The sequence below is a fragment of the Nomia melanderi genome, chromosome 9 (assembly GCF_051020985.1).
Source record: "Nomia melanderi isolate GNS246 chromosome 9, iyNomMela1, whole genome shotgun sequence".
Classification (NCBI taxonomy): domain Eukaryota; kingdom Metazoa; phylum Arthropoda; class Insecta; order Hymenoptera; family Halictidae; genus Nomia; species Nomia melanderi.
Window position 1 is genome coordinate 17,062,940 of NC_135007.1, and position 17,061 is coordinate 17,080,000.

General features: G+C 47.7%; 1 protein-coding gene across 8 annotated transcripts in view; it reads left to right on the forward strand.

Annotated features, from left to right (window-relative positions):
* The window catches only part of Jupiter (microtubule-associated protein Jupiter), an 81,772-nt gene that overhangs the window by 62,342 nt on the left and 2,369 nt on the right, over positions 1-17,061 (forward strand). For 3 of the 8 annotated variants that reach the window (XM_076371089.1, XM_076371090.1, XM_076371087.1), the window contains exons 2-5: positions 7,634-8,034; positions 9,788-9,814; positions 12,568-12,654; positions 15,767-17,061. The exon at positions 15,767-17,061 is cut by the window's right edge and continues 2,369 nt beyond it. In XM_076371089.1, the coding sequence (XP_076227204.1) occupies positions 7,634-8,034; positions 9,788-9,814; positions 12,568-12,654; positions 15,767-15,948 (697 nt within the window). In that variant the 3' untranslated portion in view covers positions 15,949-17,061. The remainder of the gene's footprint in view (positions 1-7,633; positions 8,035-9,787; positions 9,815-12,567; positions 12,655-15,766) is intronic. The other 5 variants (XM_031989530.2, XM_076371091.1, XM_076371092.1 and 2 more) reach the window with 5 other exon arrangements.

Consider the following 17,061-nt stretch of genomic DNA (forward strand, 5'->3'; position numbering starts at 1 on the left):
ACAGCGGAGCTTCTCAAGCAATATCTTTAATATTCCATCATTTTTTAAGCTAATTGAATTACCTCCAACTGCAACTCTTTGCAACTGAACTCACCCCTTGACCCGAGGCTCCCTGATACCCTAAAACAGTCTTCTAACTTTCCACGCTTTTCTTAGAGTATCAAGGCTTTTCCACGATGACTGAAAGCCACGTTAAAAACTACACTTAAAGGACACTGCAATCATTCCCTAAGAAACGTCCAAAGAAAAAGAAATTCCACGTCCAACATCCTGCCCCCTAGCGAGCTGATAGTGAAATAAATAAGGGGTTCGAATGATACTTCCACGGGCATCCTGGGAACACAAAAAAGCCAGTTCCCTCTTGTCCGGCTTCCTTCGACAGCTCACGTGACCGAGCCCCGTGATTCTTAGATCGCAGCGTGCTGATTAATTTCGAGAATTAATGATCCGTGCCTTCCCATCGGGACGAACGCTTCCGGACACGGCGAACGGCGGATCGTTTCCCGATCCGGCGCGGATTTTTCGCGCGGATCCCTCGATCGCGTTTCCGGCTAGGCGTGAACGCCGCGCGGGGTTCGTTTCTGCCGGGGCTGGAACGCGCGTTGCAGCCGGATAGCGCGGCGCGGAATAATACCGAGAACTCGTGGGCGCGGTATCTCGCGAGCGCGGCTCGTATTGATAAGGCAGAGAGGATGTCGGGATTAATGGGCGGGTTCGATGGAGGCGATGCGAATTGTGCGTGGAAGCGGAGTAATGGATCGCGATACGATCGGAACAACGATTCGCGGCGCGCGCACCGCTGCTTTTCTTCTCTCGCGTAAATAAGATCCGGAGATACGGACTCTACCCGACGACTCTCCGGCTGCGTTTCCGTTCGGCCGGTATCGCTGATTGGAAATCGTTAATGAATCTAGCCCTCGCTGCGAGTCATTACCGCTGATTATACTCGGGGATGGTTCCGTTGCGAACGCGGATCTCCGTTCGCCAGGCATGTTTCGCGAAAACGGAGGCCATCGGAGTGTTCGTTGGCTGCATCGTCGGTAGATCGACACATGGAAGGTCCATGAAATTATAGAAACTATTCGTTTCACTGTTAGGCTTGTTTCGTGAAGATGGACGTCATCGAAGTGCTCGTTAGCTACATCTTTAACAGATCGACATATGGAAGGTCTACGAAATTACAGAAACTATTCACAATTTCCGACGCGTTGCCTTGAAATGCGAGATCCTCGAGCTTCTAGTAAGAACAGAGCTCGCTCGAGGAAATAAAAGTGAGGCAGAGAATAGAAATCACGTCCGCTAAACGGCACAATAAATCGTGTTCGAGGCCAGTTATCTCGACCCAGAAATTCCCGTTTCCAATTCGGGAATTCGGCGTTCGATCCTCAGGGGCGTCGCGTGCCTGGCCGAGGATCGATCTGTCGCGGTGATTATTCGACGTTTCCCGATCCGCCGATCGTTCCGAGGGTTCCTTGCCACCGGATACCGTGACAAGACGACGTCGAATGTCGGGTGACGTCGCGGACGATGGTACGAGCGCTATTCTTTCTCTTTGCACGCCGGATTCCGTGCCAGGACGCGAGTATCCCTCTCCCCCGCAGTCGGTTCGAAACTTTTATTGGCCCTCATTATGGTTCCAGCGATCGGTTACAATGATCCATCTCTCTGAGTCGAGCGTAAGTCCTTTCGATTACGAGTTGTCTTTCTTGATTCTCGATTAACAATTCGCTGATCTGCAATCGAGACGATCGCAATACCGATTCACCCTTTGCAGACGAATGTTCGATACTACCGAGATCAAACTTCCATGATCTCACTACTCGAACGGCAAGAAATCAGTACATAGTGTCTTTCTCTATCATTTAAACCTTCGATGTGTAATTTAGAATCTGCTGGAGCTTTTGCATAGGTCAAAGAATCATCGTCCGCAAGAGGTTAATAACTTCTAGTGCATTGACAGTTGCATTTCGATCTAGTTCCACGCGTGAGTTTCATCCCTAGAATATAACACAGCGAACAGATCGTCGAATCACTGAAATAACCAATGATCAATATCTAATTCAGTTTTCCCAAGTATTTAAGAGTTCAGAGATAATTCAGCTCCCTCGACTGTGAACCCTGCACCTGCCACCGGTCGATCGTCGGTCTAAATATACAATCCGATCGCATTCCGGCCAATTCCGGCGTCGCCCACGCAGTATTCCGCGTTCGCGCTTCCAATTCCGTCCATCAGGGTTTACGGGCCGCAAAGTAGATGATTGCCGGCGCGTCCCAATTTCCTAGATCCTTCTGATTAAGCCTCTAGGACTGGCGTCACCCTAATCTCGCGATGACGCGACCCGCCCGTAATATCAATTAGACCGGCACTCGGAGAACAGAGAGCCGAGCCGGCCAGTCCTTCGATTCCCGGTCCAATTAACGGAAAAATTGTAAATTACGCTCGCCGACAGAAAATTACGCTAATAAGGTTAGGTATTCCGGGGACGATTAAACGGGGAAAGAAAGAGCCTGCGCGCGAGAGACTGCTGGAAACCGTCTTTCTAGAAAGGAGAAGAAGAAAGAAAGAAAGAAAGAGGAAAAAAGAAGAAGGCAGTTTGACGACCGCGTAAATATTCATGGAAGTTTCCGCTCCCGACGATTCCCTGACGGACATGAAAATTAATTAGCGGTTCGATCCCGTTGTCCCGACTTTTGATTAGCCGTGGATCGTCATCGCGGTTCGTTAAAGTTGCCATTTCGCCGGTGGCTCGCGCACTTACCTTCTAAATGCACGGAGATCCGCGGTTTAATGATCACGCTTAGAGCACTCTCGACGTCGTCACGAACCGTGCCCCGGGGGGCGGGAGGGCCGGCTCCGATAATCTAATTGAGCCGTTCCGCTGAATTCGCTCGTGACACAGCGCAGTTTCTCGTCCACGTTCTGGAAAAGTCATCGCACCGTGCGCTCGCCTCTGCTGCCGCTTCAACCGTGCCGGAGAGTCATCGTTGACCCCTCGCCGTACGATTTTCTTCGCGGCCGGATCCGCTTCGCCGTTCACCCTGTCCAGTCGACAGCTTTTCACTGGATATATCCGACTCGTTTCAATTTTCCAATTACATGTACGCGACATTCTTTGAAACTAAGCAATGAACAGACATACGTGCGTTGACCCTTTGAACTCTGCAGGCTCCAATATTGCAGCAGTTATAATAAATATTTTAATGAATCTTAAACTACCCTAAAATTATTAGATCTTCCACACATCCAAATTTTGTACCAAGGAAAATAAAAGAAAAAATGTTATAGCATTTTTAATTTTCGCTAGGAACGCTATAAAAATTAGTTACAGTTGCTGATAGATTACAAAACCATACAAAATTGAATGCTATATATAAAATATAATTCTGTTGAATCGAATCGAATGGCGAGAGGAATATATTCCAGAGAACGTTTTTATTAATCTAAAGGAAAACGAATCGCATGGTTTATACTCGTGGACGTTACATTCCATGAACACTGTTCAGCGAAAGTTCACGTCCCTTTTTAAGGTCGAATTTCCAAGATCCGCACGAACGACCTGCTATCTCCCCGAGAACAATGGAACAAGGTGCACCGGTAATGATGATTTTCATTGGGAACGCAGCGCGATTTTAGAAAACACAGCGCACCGTAGGTTTGCCAAGGTCTCGATAAATCATTCACGGTTCGAAAGACGGGGCATTACACGTCGGTGGATGCGCGCGGCGGGTTCAGCAACCGGGGTCACAGCCCACACGGTGCAAAGTCAAGCGAAATCCTCGCGGCAGGAAGTAACGTTCCGCGGTAGACGTTGAAGGATGCTGGCTAGATTCGCGGGAACAGTTGATGAAGAGCAGGCCGGTCTTTATACAAATTTCGTGCTCGAGTTCGAGCTCTCCGATGTTCGAGGAGAGATCCTAGAAATTAGGGTTGCTCGATCCTCGGGGCGCTCGAACCGAGTGCATCCTCTAACTGCCTTTCTCTGTAATCTTCGCTGCTAAACCAGTGATACTAACTCTGAACTCGCGAAAGGTGTCGAACGCGGATTGAACTTTGTGAACGTTCGCTAAATACACGTCGATCTTATATCGTCTTTCGATTCTTCTAGAAATCGAATCAACTGTACAAAGTCTAATTCACATCAACGCTGATTCTACTAGATGGACCGAAACGACCTGATTTCTACGATAATTGTACAATTACCGAAGATATAGACACTTATACAGAAAGCGGTGAACGAATCTGATTCAGTAATAGCAGAGCTGAAATGCGAATCAATTGATATCTCAATAAACGCGCGCGCGTTTCTTTTAAAGAAGCGTTTAATTCAAGCGATCGGCAGTTCCAGAGTTAACAGTCATCGTGGAAGCTTCTTTTATCTACGAACACACTGATAAGTCGACAGAGAGAGAGAGAGAGCCAGTGCGCGGGTTTAAGTAATCGAAGACGCGGCGCGGCGCCAGTAAAACAGGTTGACGGTCTTATTAACGCGAGCGATCCGCGCCGCGACGAAAGGAACACGCAGAGGCGTCGCCGTACGTTATGCAGCATATTTGCGGGCACACCCATCCTGTCCCCTCCAGGATTTCATCCTACGGTCGATTGATTATCGTCGTTACTCTTCTCTCGCCTCTCCGCGGTCTCTCGACGTGGGTTACCAAACGCCGGAGAATCATCCGCGGCTGAAATATAGGCGCCCGACGGTGTATGGAGTGTGCGTTGAACAAAGCGGGACCATAAACCGAGGCTTATTCCTCCTGTAGGCCAGGTGTAGGATCATCCTCGCTGTCTCGCGAGTTTTCGAACTTAACGAGACCTATCCGGATATCTAAGAATATCTAAGAACCTCTGAGAATGTCTGAGAATATCCCGGAACGTAACTAAGCGACGAATCCGGCTGTATGGGGAGCTTCTTTAAATGGCTCACTGGATGATGCGAGTCCAAACATGGCATTTCGATAATTTAGACAGAGGTGTAGTTCTTATCCTCTGATCGCGAAGCTTTTCTATATCGCTTACTTCTAGATGACACAAGTTTAAACATGGAATTTCGATGATTTGGAAAGAGTTCTAGCTCTTGTCCTCTGATCTCGAAGCTTCTCTAAATGGCTCACTAGATGATACAAGTCCAAACATGGAATTTCGATGATTTAGAAAGAGGTCTTGTCTTCTGATCTCGAAGCTTCTCTAAGTGGCTCACTAGATGACACAAGTCCAAACATGACATTTCGATAATTTAAAAAGAGGTCTAGGTCTAGTCCTCCGATTTCGAAGCTCTTCTAAATGGCTCACTAGACGACACAAGTCCAAACAGAGCATTTCGATGATTCAGACAGAGTTCTTCCCTGTTCTCCGATCTGTCAGCTTCGTCGTCCACCCCTTTCAATCCTCCCTCCACGCCTTCGTCCCCGTCAGATCTCCATTCTTCGACAACCCATTCCACCGAGGAAGCAATAATCCCCGTATCCGTCCATTTCGCGCTAATCGCGAGCGGATCGCCTAGCTCCTCAAAGAGAAACTCAGAATCCGAGTTTCGAAGTTGCCGTTAATTGACCAATTAGACGCCGAGCCGAACGTTAACGAACGAATTCCTTCGTGAAACGGGGAATTTTTCGAACGTTAAACGGAGCGTGGTCGAGCGCCGCGCAGCTCTCCTCTCGTGCCCGGCGAGAGGATCCCGGCCGTTTCCTCCGTAGACGTTCACCCGGCCGCGTTTCCATCAAACCGCGTCGGACGTTCAATTATCCGAGACACCGTAACGAGGAAGCGTTGATTTATCGGCGAGCCGATGAAATGCTCGCTATGATACACCCCCGCCCCCGCCCCCGCCCCCGCCCCCACCGCCGGGAATCCAAGGAACGGCGGCCGGTGTGTGTGTTGCGTCGTTAATTAGAGTGGAACGATTACTGGATCGATCGCGGGCCAACGACTGCCGGGCTCTCGCGCACGCAGCGGGAGAATGTTAATTAATCGTAATTGGGTAATCTGTTTCCGCGAGCCCGGCGCGCGTCGATATCAAAGAGTGTGTTCGGGTTCATTTACTCCTCGATCTGTATCACATTTTATTTCATCTCCCTCGAAACCCGCCGAACGGAAAGCGACGTTGCTTGTTCTCCAGGGAATCTGTATCGAAAGAAGCAACGTTCGGTTCTGTCAGAATCGATCGTTTTCTCGGATGATTTCAAGGAACTGTGAAACTATAGAATTATAGATAGCCATCTTTAAGGAAGATGCAGATATTTGAAACGGTCGTTAGATAAGTAAAACCTGTCGGAAAATTCTAACTAGAATCACTGGTTATCAATGATCCGATCGGTTGAAGCGTGTTAACTCTTAGCAGTCCTATGTCGAGTGGGACTATTCTATTTTATTGCAAACTACTTGTTTTAACCATTTTTCTACATTCATTCGTAGTATCATAAGGTAACACTTCAATGACTCCCAAATATTCCTGAATAAATAGAGCGTCATATTAAGTTGTAATCGAATGAACTAACGACGCGAACCTCGAAGTGAGAAACCCAGAGCACTTCGCACCGCAAAGGGTTAAAGACCGGAAGGCAGCAGACGTTACCACTTCGGCTGCCCCCGAATATCATAGAATTCGATCGCGCGAGAAGCACAACAGAACGTGCGGCCGAAATGTCAATTAACCCTCGAGCCGTATGCGTCACGGAGTCACTCCCCCAGCCGCAGTCGTCCGAATGAGTCATTCCCGGTCCCGAATTCTGAAAACATCCCCCGGGGAACGGTGAAAAATCATCGCGCACGAGCCGCCTCCACGTTAATTGAACCGTCCCTCTAACGAAGCCGGTTTTAAAACCCGGCGCGCGGGTACTTCCCGGCAGAAGAAGGAACGTGGCCCGTGCTTTTAATTGCCGGCGTAGTCGTCCCGCTGACGAGAAGCGACGCGGGTATTCCGGCTCCCCCTTTTCTCTCCGGCACGCGACAAAGCGCGTGCCACGCATCAAGCCCGAAACAGGGAGGAGAGACGGAGAGCCGTGGAAGGGAGAGGCTCGTTACGTCGAAATCAGCGCAGATTTATCGAACAAATTGGATCGAGTCCTTCCGCCGCGCGGTTGGGGGACCGCTCCGACGGACAAAGGTTCTCAACCCTTTCCTCTCCGAGCGGATTCATTCTAGTCGACGGCTCGAGCGTGATGAAATCAGTGATGGAGTCGCTTCTTTTTGGGAACGTTGGTCGTTACTTACGTGTGAAGCAGTTTCAGTGTGTTGTTGTGGGATTATGGAACTTTCGAACTGTAGAACTATAGAACTGCAGATCTATAGAACTGCAGAACTATAGAAGTGTAGAGCTGTAGAGCTGTACAGCTATAGAGCAATAGAGCTATAGAACTGTAGAGCTAATAGAGCTATAGACCTATAGAGCTATAGAGCTATAGAGCTATAGAGCTATAGAGCTATAGAACTATAGAACTGTAGAACTGTAGAACTGTAGAACTGTAGAGCTGTAGAACTATGGAACTATGGAACTATAGAACTATGGAACTATTGAACTACCAAACTAGAATTATCTCAAAACCAATCACACACCATTGATTGCCTCTAATCAACCAGAGTCCTCCACGAATCTCCATAAAGCGTTAACAATCAATTACCTTTAAACTGTTTCAGGGTGTTAAAACCCCCTGGTGGCGGAAGCAGCGACATTTTCGGTGCCGCGCCGGAAGAGACGAGCCCTCGCCGCGTGAAGAACCACAACCAGTCGCAGCTCGGCAGCGCGTTGTTCGGCGACGGTCCGAACGCGAACAGCAGCAACGATACACCGCGCAACAAGCCCGGTAATGATTCATACAAACGCCTGTTTGGCCCTCCCGATGCCCCACCCACCACCCCAAACGCGAAAAATCACATGCGCAGCAATATCTCCCTCAGCGGGGATTCGTCGTCCTCGTCAGCGTCGTCGGGCGCCGCGACTTCGCCCGCGAAGAGCACCGGCAGCTCGGACTCGATCGCGGGCGTGCTCAACGGATACGCTGCCAGCAATGGCAACAACCTGACCAACGATATCACAGGTAAGGCCGATCTCACTCACGCCTTTTAACTCTCTCTTTCTCTCTCTCTCTCACTCCTCCCTCGCCCCTTACCACCGGTGTCTCGCCTATCTCTCTCTCTCTCCTGGTTTAATCTTCCATTTCTTTTCTAAATCTTCGCTGTCTCCGATCCGGCTGACCACTCTACCAACGTTTCTTGTCCTGGTCCAGGTGAACTGCTGGTGTACGGTGCGAGCGCGAGGGAACACGCGGCTTTAACAGTCCTTAGCACAACTTCGTCCACGCACAGCGTTCAACCCTTGCACTCGAATCATCGTCGATAGAGATCTTCGGTAGAACTGTTTTATCCCGAAATTTCGTGTACGGTACACGGAATCGAATATTGAGTGTAGAACTTTATCTATCGCTGTGTCTCGAGTGCAAAGGACTTTCGGGAAATGCACCAGGACTTTCGATGATTCGTAACGCTACAGCCGAGATATCGGGATCTTTCGAGCAGCTTTTAACAGAGATTCGTGCTGTTGAGTCGAGAGAAGAATCGACTTGTTAAGGAACAACCTAGATAGTAGGAAATTCGATTTTGAGATTGCCTCGATACAAGTTCGCTACTCTTAAACCCATCGCTAGTTATTCCAAACTGAACGATGGGTATGAGCCGTTCGCGAGTCAAACAAGCGTCTTCTGTTCTTCCTCGACTCAATTGTGATTCTCTTCTTTTCATATCCTTGATTTCTACTCGCGGATGCACTATTTTCCGATAACCTCTGACGCAGCGAGATTTCTTTGCACGCTGTCGAGTCCATTCTTCTCTGTTCCGGGAGACGATCACCGCGATCGCTGGGACCGCAGTTTCCATCGAACACTCGCACTGTATTCGAGCGTACCTTGAAACATGTGTCTGTGTCGCAGGCTCTCCCCGGGATTCACGTTAACGCGCTTCTTCCTCATCGATTCTCGATGCCGAAGAGGCAGTGTTCTGTTCAATTGGGACACCTTTTGCCGAGCGTTACGCTTGCTTCTTGCGCACCACTGCGATCACTCGCTCCGTGATTTTCGAGCAACGATCGTCACGAGTTCGCGTCCTCCTCGGTTCCACCGAAATCGGCCTGCGTCGTGCAGACTGGTCAACGAACCGAACACTCGCGATTCCTCTCTATTTCATGGAACTGTGAAACTATAGAATCACGTGTAGCCATCTTTAAGGAAGATGTAGATCTTCGAAGAAACGGTCGTTCGATAAGTACAACCTGTCGGTGAATTCTAACTAGAATCACTGGTTAACGCGTTAAGCGCCACGGAAATCTCAAGCGTTTTCCCGTGGAGTTCTTTTGTAGCAAAGAAAAGCAGGAACAATTATTAATTATTTGACGTTACAATGTTTGCATAACGCTTATTAAACATTTTCATTTCACATCAGTTATCATGTATGTTACGATTGTTTTCTAGTCATTTATCAGCCTGTCATTCGATTCAGCTATCCTTCGAAACAATCAAAACGAATTCTCATCGAGACAAACGACGATAACGAACCTGAAAGCAGATTCCAACGCGGATTTCTCGCTGCAGGAAGATACGAGAGGAATCGCAGAGTGTTCAATGTTCAATGTTCAGCCTGTACGCGTCGCGAGGCGACAGGAGGCGTGAAACGAGTCTCGATCCGCTTCCGTTTTGTCGGTCTGTGGAGCTAGCGAGACACGAACGAAATCCCCTCTTAATTTTCTTAACTAATCCGACGGCTTTTGACCGAAGTCAATCCTCTTGAACTGTTCGCAAGCAGCTTTCAGGAGAATCAAACGATTTCGTAAGTGTGCAATGAGACACGATCTAGTAGATCACACGACACACTCCCCGAACACTCTCTTCTATTCTTGATAGAAGCTCCGCGTCCCGCCGATCCCCGGTTCCACCATTGCTCCGGCTCGATTCGCATTGGTCGTCCATCTGGCAGCCACAATTAAATAACGAGACATTATCGATATTCTGTATTTTACACGACTGAATTACTTTTATTCGAACTCGTGGAAATTCGCATAGTTAACGAGTTTTCTTTAAATTCTGTTTATATTCCATTAACCCTTTACTCCGGAGCCTCTAAGTCACCAAATCTTTGACACAGCAGAATTGTAAACTTCGATATTAAATATTAAACTTTGTACGATGCATCAACGTGCGAAATATTGAAAGAAAACAGTTCTTCCTCGATGCATGTGAGATTTCTTAATTCAATCTAAGATGTCTGTATCTCATTAGAAAATATTGAATATTTCCGGTGAAGAACTTCTGGGCAAAGGGTTAATGTATATTTGTTATTCAACGTAATGAAGTATTGTAGCTACGATGACCGAAGGAATTTTATTTCCTATTGTTTACACATAAAGTTATTCGTAGATAGTCTAACCTTCGATTGTTATGACACTCGAGTGTTTTCTCTTGTTTATCGGAGGCTTGTCTAAACATCGTCGAGATCGTTCGATAAGCGATCAATAATATTCGCCACGGCGGACGAATGCGAATCGATCCTCGAGATCCCAGAGAACTTTCGGCTTGTTTTATTTAGCAACCCTTCCGCTCGTTGTCTTCCCTTCCCCTAATTATTTGTTTATCGCGCTTCGCTGACGTAGACTCGCAGAGAGCATCGGTTGCCTTTCGACGGACAAATCTCGTAAGCGTAAGCCGCGAATATTTTCGGTCGATCGATTCGTCGGAGTCGCGACGAAAACGAACGTTTCGCGGTAGATTCTCACCCCTGGAACGCTTCAACCCCTCGGAGGCGGTACAAACGATTTCTATCGATTTTCCAAGCATTTTTCGTCGATAATCCGATTTATTTCAGCAATTTTCGTTGTGTTTTTGAATGAATCGTGTTCACGTACGTTTAAGGAGGATTCAATGTTTGTTTGATACTGTTTCCTTCTGTTCCAAGTCGATTCGCGTCGACGATTAACGTTTCTTAACGAACCTCGAATTGTTTCTATGGTTTCCATGTGTTCGATTGCCTGGGTTTTCACGCGTGACGTGTTTCGTTTGTTTCTGTGCCCGTTAACCCTTTGAACTCTGTAGGCTCTAATATTGCACCAGTTGTAAAATATTTTAATGAATCTTAAACTACCCTAAAATTATTCGATCTTCCACATCCGAATTTTGTAAGAAGGAAAATAAAAGAAGAAATGTTATAGCATTTCTCATTTTCGCTGGGAATACTATAAACATTTATTATTAATTTTTATTTTAAAGATTAATATCTTTGATATTACAAAACAACCCAGAGTCCTAAGGGTTAACACCATCAACACGTTTCCTTTGACGATTGTCTCGTTTGCTTTCGCTTGCCTTGTTTTGTACATTTTTAGCGTAGTGTAACACTTGGTTCCCCGTGTATTTTCGTAATCTGTGTTTCTCCTTTGGACGAATTTCATCCGGGACATCGGACTCGCGGATATTCACGGTCGAGACGGAGTATTTCGATGGATAATTAAATCATTGTCCCATAACAGGACATCAGATCCGAAGACAATCGATGCACGATACTTGTCCGATTTGACACTCGGCTTGATTCATTTTCACGTTCCCTCATTTCTCTCTGATTCTCATCTTCATCCTTGTTACGTTTCGAATGATCTTCCCCGAAAGACTCATCCACTGACGGTTTCATCACTCCCCTTTCAATTTATTCGATCCATGCAAACACTGTCCCGTACATTCGAGAAACCACTCTTCAAACTCGAGCATGGTATCAGCAAACAGCAATGCTTTCGAAGCACGACTCGTTAACACCAAAACTACCAAAGTCTGCGTTGCAATTATCGAAATTACCAATTATCCAAATTCACGCATACCTACGTACGCCTCCAATTATTCAGAAACATTCCAAAATCATTGAACATTCGAAACGATCTCCAAATAAAATCCCATTCGAATACTCTAACAACTATCCGAAGAAACCAAAACTAATCGTCACGATTTTATGAACTACATTTCACTCGCTTGAAATGCTCGGTAGTTCTAGTGTTAACTGACCTCTTAACACTAGGTTTACAGACATTTATTGTACACTTAATTCTACTATTCCTAAAAGAATCGATGCTCGTTTATTTAGATTATGAAAACTGGAGATTCGATAGTAGATAATTGGTGTACACGTCAGTGTGATCTCGATCAAAATCGGCGTAAATTCGACGCGTTCCGTAAACCTAGTGTTAATCGCTTAACAGTACGATTTATTCACCGTAGCGATCGGTGTCTTGGAACTAGTTCGTCCAAATTGTCTCGTGTAACACTGCGTTTGGGTGACGGTTGCGGGCGTTTTATTTTCGCTACGGCATTCTCGGTGCATGGGGGTGGTTTGTGATGTTGTTGATGATGTTGATGATGTTGATGATGTTGATGATGTTGATGATGTTGATGATGTTGATGATTTGATGATGATGATGATGATGATGATGGTGATGGTGGTGGTGGTGGTGGTGAATTCTGGTGCGTGTCGCTTTTGCGTGCACCGGCCTGTGATCTGCCGTCCTCTGTGCCTTCCTACTCGCTCGAAAACACCCCCGCCAGGTGGATCGACTTGCATAACGCGCAACCCGGTCACCGGCGACGGAATTGACGTGACGCCGATCAGGCGCAGCGCACGAAGGTGTCGAGGTAACGTCTGCCACCAGTTTTGCTCATTTTATCCGACCAACGATCTTCTTTCAGCCACACCACGCCGTCGTCGTGCCCCCGACACACGCAACCCCCTCGACTCTCTGTCACATCCCCCCTTTTCCAGCGAGACCCACGCGTCTCGCTTTATTTTTTTTTGTGTGTGTTTTTCTCTGGTTTTGTTTTGCTCCTTTTACTTTCTGTTTTCATTCTCTTAGGTTCTACTAGAAGAAACGATCTCGCGAGATTCAGGTGAACTCTGCGCGTAAGTGTGCGGTTCGGATTTCCCGTGGTTCCCGACTGTCTCTTATATTTTATTAACCCTTTGCACTCGAGGGGTTACAGTCGCCACCCGATTCGACGCAGCGAACTTATAAAATTTTCAATTCAGTATTGACCCCTTGTCCTAGAACGAGTGAGACTCGAACATTTTCAACCTGATTCAACGAATATATGTATTACTCGGTTCATTCGAATTCAAAGTGAATATTATTGTAGACACAACATATGCTTAGAATTTTTCTCTTCTTCCAGTAAATTATTAATGACAAAGTAGCCGCATCGATCAGAGTTGAGCAAGAAATCATAGGCCAAGGGGTTAAATCTTGTGTAATGTGTCAACGCATAAAACATCGAAGTAAAATAGTTCTCTCTTAATTTATAGAAGATAATCAATTGTGTTAGTTGCGAAAAATATCGTTAATTAGCCGGTCGTTATCAGTCGGAATTGGGAAAGTCTGGAACTGCACATTTACTTGGAACTCTTATGGGAAAGACAAGGATCACGTGAAGAACGTTCCGATTTTTTCTGGGAATTTCAGTCGATATCGGTGCATCTTGTAAGAAAGTTGAGGATTTTCCTAATCTCCTCAGAGGAATTCGATCTATACGACGCCATTCGCGAACGAATTCGACGTAGCCTGCAGCAGTCGAGACGGGAATCGCAATGGGAGCGTCGCGACTTGACACTAAAACTACCAGACGGGTCGAAATGACCCATTCCTGATTTGTTTTCAATTTTTAAAAAGATAACAAATGTTTCTTTGACAAACGGTTAAAGAAATTGACTTAGCAATCCGTAAACTGAATTCTAAGCCAATTCAAGTTTCCAGAGACGCACTCTTGTAGTCGCTATAAAGGAATTTCGAAAGGTCAGTTTAACTCGGTAGGTTTAGCGTTAACGCGAGAGTCCTCTTTATCGAAGAAAAAGAAGAAATCGCGCGAACGAATCGCGAGGTAGCAGAGAGTCGTCGCAGCGACTCGATAACGGGTCATCCGGCGATGATCCTCTCATTGTTTCGCGAAACGTTATTTATAGACTCGACTTATCGCTTCTTTTTCCTTAGTTCGACCTTCGTCGACGGTCTTCCGTATCTTCGCAGCCGGGGAAGAGGATCGTCGTTCTCTTTACTTTACAAGCGTGTGTTTTTTTCTGTTTGTTGTGTACATACGTTAGTTGCAACTGTGGTATATATAACTTAGCGACTTGGTTACTCGCAGTATGTTTCTTTCTCCAAGAAAATCAGCTCCCCTTCCCATGGTCTTGATCTTCGTCCGATTCGCAGGAGGATGGAATCCACGTGGAAAAGATATGCAATGTTCATGGAAACATTTTATCGGTTTCATACGATATCGCGCGATAATTGAAAGTTGTACCAGTCTCCTGCGAACGCGTCCATCCACTGTTCAACCCCTTCGCACTATACTCATCACCCGTTTGCCAGGGAATTTGCTCGAATTCCTTTTGCCGGCTATTATTGTCGCGGCTAAACGAGTAAGACAGGTTTTCAGGCGAGAATTCGAGCGATTCTCGGGCAAGTTTTCATAGGTCAGCGCATATAGTACGGTAATAGAACGGTAAGTTCATATCTCTACACGGTAGAAACACGCATTTCTTGTCTTGCGTAGCCTAAGCTCTCCGAGTAGCTCCCGTATCTTTTGATCAGTGCATCGAACCCGACTGGTTATCCTTTCCATTTCACGTTTAATTGCCTGCCAAGTAAATCACCTCGCGCGCCCCTCGCCCCTCACGTCGGCCTCTCTCGCGTCCTCCATCGATCCGTCCACAAGAAACATAGCGACGAAAAGGCGAGAAACGAGCTAAGAACGGATGTAGATCGAAACAATCGGAAGGTTTGAAAGCGGCGCAGCATGCGGACACCTCTCTGTCGCGTTCGGTGTTCGAAAACGCCGTGGTCTGTCGGCCGCGTAAAAACGCTGCCCGACGTTCGCCGCGGATTTCACAATTTTCCCGTGAAACTCGCTCGCGCAACGCGCCCGTTTTTACGCGAGCGAGACTGATTGCATGCCGACGGTGAAAAAACATCGGTCCACATTGGGGAATGGAAATCGTAGATCGATCGGAACCGCCGCACCGGCGCTGATTAAGATTGAACGCCGCAAAAAGTCTTCTCTCCACTTTCGTTGCGGTATCTCTGTTCCGATAAACTCGCATGAAAATTCAACGGTTTAGCGTCTTAACCCCGGAGTAACGGTATTCGTGACACGATGGAACGTTCGAGATTGATTCTAACAATAGAAACTTACGGGATATCGCTGTGCAGAGACGCACATTGCGAAATCTCTCTTCGAACGATTCGAAACTGCAAAAGTGATTAGCGACGAACGATCCGTCTCGACGTGATCTTACGATAAGAATCGCGCGTGAACGATTCGACGCCTACATCCGAAGCGCCTCTTCGGATCCCCGTACGCGTTGAAATCTACGCGATGGATTCGAGACTCCGAGGTTTCATGCACGTTACGTTCAATCGAACAAGCTTCGAACCCATGCATCGCAACCGGTAGGTTCCAGCCTCGTTCGCTTCGAATTGCAACGTGTACCATTTAAGAGATCACTGGTAGCGATGGGTTCGAGCCTTGTTCGCTTCAAGTATCATGAAACTTCGGATGACTCGAGCTCATCAGTTCCATCGCCGCAGGTTCCAACGCGCACGAGGACCTCAAGGGTGCGTCCACGTGCCCTCCGCCCTCTCGGAGTCGAGAGGACGGAGGCGAGGTAGAACAGAAGAAGAGGGAAGAAGAGGGAAGAAAAGAGGGTGAATGAACGTATGGGGGATCAGGCACTTAAGAACGATCGTGTTTTTCGCAGATGGTAATCCGGTGACTGGGACTGGCTACGCGGAGCCGCAGAGCAACGGGCCAGCCGTGCAAAACGGGACGTCCAGCTCGAGCTCGAGCGTCGGCGAGAAATCGAACGACTCGTCGCCGGCGGCGAAGGGTCCGGCTCGCACACGCGTCCCGCCCGGCGGCTACTCATCCGGCCTCTGGTAAAATCGCTCTGCAACCGGGAGATTGACGAGTCCGTCTGTCGCTGCGTCCACCCTTCCAGTGTCCCTGACATTTCAGCGAAACGGGGAACGACGGACACGCTTGCCCGGCGGGAACCTCGGTTCCGTTTAGCAGCCCTCGATCGGAACATCGGAGCATCGCTCGCGTCGACTCGATCGAGCCTCGAGCCACCCCTTTGCGCCCTGAATCGTCCTTGCTGCTCTTTATCGCTGGTCGGACATCGCATTTAGGGTATCCTCTATATGGGCTGCCAGTGTTCGAGCCTCGAACCTTTCGATATCGCTTAAATGATGATCCACGGCTGATTTAGAATGGCTTTATTACATTTCTCTAAGAATGTAACGAACTCTGCGGAAGACGCAGAGGGCACCATGGAATCTAGAACACCGAGCGTATCGGCTTCGCAGCGGACCTTCGATGAAAGATACCTCGAAGTGGCTTCAGGGCGCAAAGGGCTGACGCGCGATCCCTCGGAGGCGGAACCTTTGAACCCTCCGGCTGCGACAACGCCTTTGGACGTCCGACGAGAGTCCGTCGACGCCTAAAGGCGATCGTCGCTGAACGTGACAACTGCGGAGGGAGTAGTCGGAGGGTTGGAAGAAGTATCCTTGTTTCTACTTTTGTTCGAGCTTTTTTCTCTTAGTGTCCAACACCCTTGAACTTAATGGTAACGAGAGTTTTTTTTGTTTCTTTGAAAGAAAGGAGCAGCAGTCAAATTGATCGCTGCGCTTTAGTTTAGAGTCTAGAGTTTCAATTCTATTGTTTCGCACGGACACTCTCTTCGGGGGTGAGTTCGACGGTTTGAAAGGAGAGGTGACGAAAGATGCTTCGTCGAGGGGAGGATCGTTGAGGAATTATCTGCTAATGGGGAGTGAAGATCGGTCGATAGAGTAGAAGGGTAGAATCCTCGGGACGGGAGTATCGGGAAAACGGTACGCTCGAGTCGCAGCGACACTGGAAGGGCAGACGAGCGAACAGACGCGATCCAAAAAGGGAAGGAAGAAGGGAAGGAAATGAAACGGAAAGAGACAAGAGACAAGGAAGAAGGAAAGGAGAATTGTCCAACCCCTCGGCGGTCGACTGCCCCAGGTGACA